The sequence below is a fragment of the Clupea harengus genome, chromosome 15, assembly GCF_900700415.2.
Source record: "Clupea harengus chromosome 15, Ch_v2.0.2, whole genome shotgun sequence".
In the NCBI taxonomy this organism is placed as follows: domain Eukaryota; kingdom Metazoa; phylum Chordata; class Actinopteri; order Clupeiformes; family Clupeidae; genus Clupea; species Clupea harengus.
The window spans coordinates 28,358,397-28,360,896 of NC_045166.1; the positions used below are offsets into that span (position 1 = coordinate 28,358,397).

The window sequence follows — 2,500 nt, forward strand, 5'->3', positions numbered from 1 at the left end:
ACTGAACCCCTAATTGCTCCTGATGTGCAGTGTGCCATCAGTGTAAATGTAAAATGTGTATACATTGTAAGTCGCACATATGTAAGTCGCTTTGGATAAAAGCGTCTGCTAAATGACTAAATGTCTAAATGTCCAAAGATGTCATTAGCATTAGCAGTCTTCATAAGGAGTTATGACAATAGTTAGCATTAGCATTAGCAGTCTGCTTAGGGAGTTATGACAATAGTTAGCATTAGCATTAGCAGTCTGCTTAGGGAGTTATGACAATAGTTAGCATTAGCATTAGCATTAGCAGTCTGCTTAGGGAGTTATGACAATAGTTAGCATTAGCAGTCTTCATAGGGAGTTATAATAAATATAACTATATAAATCTTTATTTTAGACGCCAAGTTCCATATAAAATAACAGACATACAACTATAAAAAAGAGAGAAAAACAAGAAGATACAACATACATAATACAGTTCATTAAAAAGTATGAAGACAATAAGCGTTATTGTTACGTTGGCTTTGTGCTGATAGCATGTGTGTGTGTGTGTGTGTGTGTATGTGTGTGTGTGTGTGTGTGTGTGTGTGTGGCTTTTATGGGTAGAACCTGGAATCACAGATGAAGGATTTTGAGGCGCGTGTTGAGCCTCTTCAGGATTGGCTGAAAGCCACTGAGGTCACAGTGCAGGAGAGTACGGCCCGCCTCCAGGACGTCCCCAGCAAGAGACAGGAGCTCCGCAAACTACAGGTGAACTACACACACTACACACACTACACACACACACTACACACACACTACACACACTACACACACACTACAAACACACACACACACACACACACACACACACACTACACACACACACACACACACACACACACAGCTACAGTTAAACTACTACAAACTACAGGTGAACTACTAAAAGCTACAGACAAACTACTACATTTACATTTACATTTAGTCATTTAACAGACGCTTTTATCCAAAACGACTTACAAGGATGTAAACACATTTTACACTGATGGCACACTGCACATCAGGAGCAATTAGGGGTTCAGTGTCTTGCTCAAGGACGCTTACACACCTCCACACACACACACACACGCACACATCAGGAGCAATTAGGGGTTCAGTGTCTTGCTCAAGGACGCTTCGACAGGGAATCGAAGTATCAACCTTCTGATTACTAAACGACTTCTCTACCTCCTGTACCACTGTCGCATCACACACACACCACATCACTCACACACACACACACACACACACACACACACACACACACACACACACACACACACACACACACACACACACACACACACACACACACACACCACACACACACACACACACACACACACACACACCACACACACACACAAATACACACACACACACACACACACACACTCACACACACACACACTCACACACACACACACACACACACACACACACACTCACACACACACACACACACACACACACACACACACCACTAACACACACACACACACACACACACACACACACACCACACACACACACACACACACACACACACACACACACACACACACACACACACACACACACACATATAGAGTTTAGATGGTGGGGTTGGGGGTAGGAGAGGAACAGGCTCGGCTCCTGGGCTTCATCAACTAAGCTTCAAAGATGGCCGCCTCACCTGGTGCAGTTTCTCCTGGACCAGTGGGATGCGGGTGAGCAGGTCCGCCCACTGCGTGTCCACGCGCGCCATTTTGGCTCGGAGCGCCGCCACGTCCACCTTCTAAAAACTACTACAGATAAACTACAACAGATAAACAACAACAACAGATAAACAACAACAACAACAACACTACAGATAAACTACTACAGATAAACAACAACAACAATAACACTAGAGATAAACTACTACAGATAAACAACAACAACAACACTACAGATAAACTACTACAGATAAACAACTACAGATAAACAACAATAACAACAACACTACAGATAAACAACTACAGATAAACAACAACAACAGATAAACTAATACAGATAAACTACTACTACAGATAAACTACTACAGATAAACTACTACAGATAAACAACAACAACAACAACACTACAGATAAACAACTACAGATAAACAACAACAACAATAACACTACAGATAAACTACTACAGATAAACAACAACAACAACACTACAGATAAACTACTACAGATAAACAACTACAGATAAACAACAACAACAACACTACAGATAAACTACTACAGATAAACTACTACAGATAAACAACAACAACAACAACAACAACAACAACAACACTACAGATAAACTACTACAGATATACAAACTCATAGATGAACCCGAACCCTAATATCTTTGGTTTGTTCTCAGTTGGTGTGTGTGCATCATGGCCCTCCTTCCCTCTCTGTGACCCTGTGACCTGATGACCTGTGACCTCTCTGTGACCCTGTGACCTGTGACCTCTCTGTGACCTCTCTGTGACCTGATG

General features: G+C 42.0%; 1 protein-coding gene across 1 annotated transcript in view; it reads left to right on the forward strand.

Annotated features, from left to right (window-relative positions):
• The window catches only part of LOC116223713 (nesprin-1-like), a 35,309-nt gene that overhangs the window by 32,517 nt on the left and 292 nt on the right, over positions 1–2,500 (forward strand). The window contains exon 27 of the mRNA XM_031581283.1: positions 592–735. Within this exon, the coding sequence (XP_031437143.1) occupies positions 592–735 (144 nt within the window). The remainder of the gene's footprint in view (positions 1–591; positions 736–2,500) is intronic.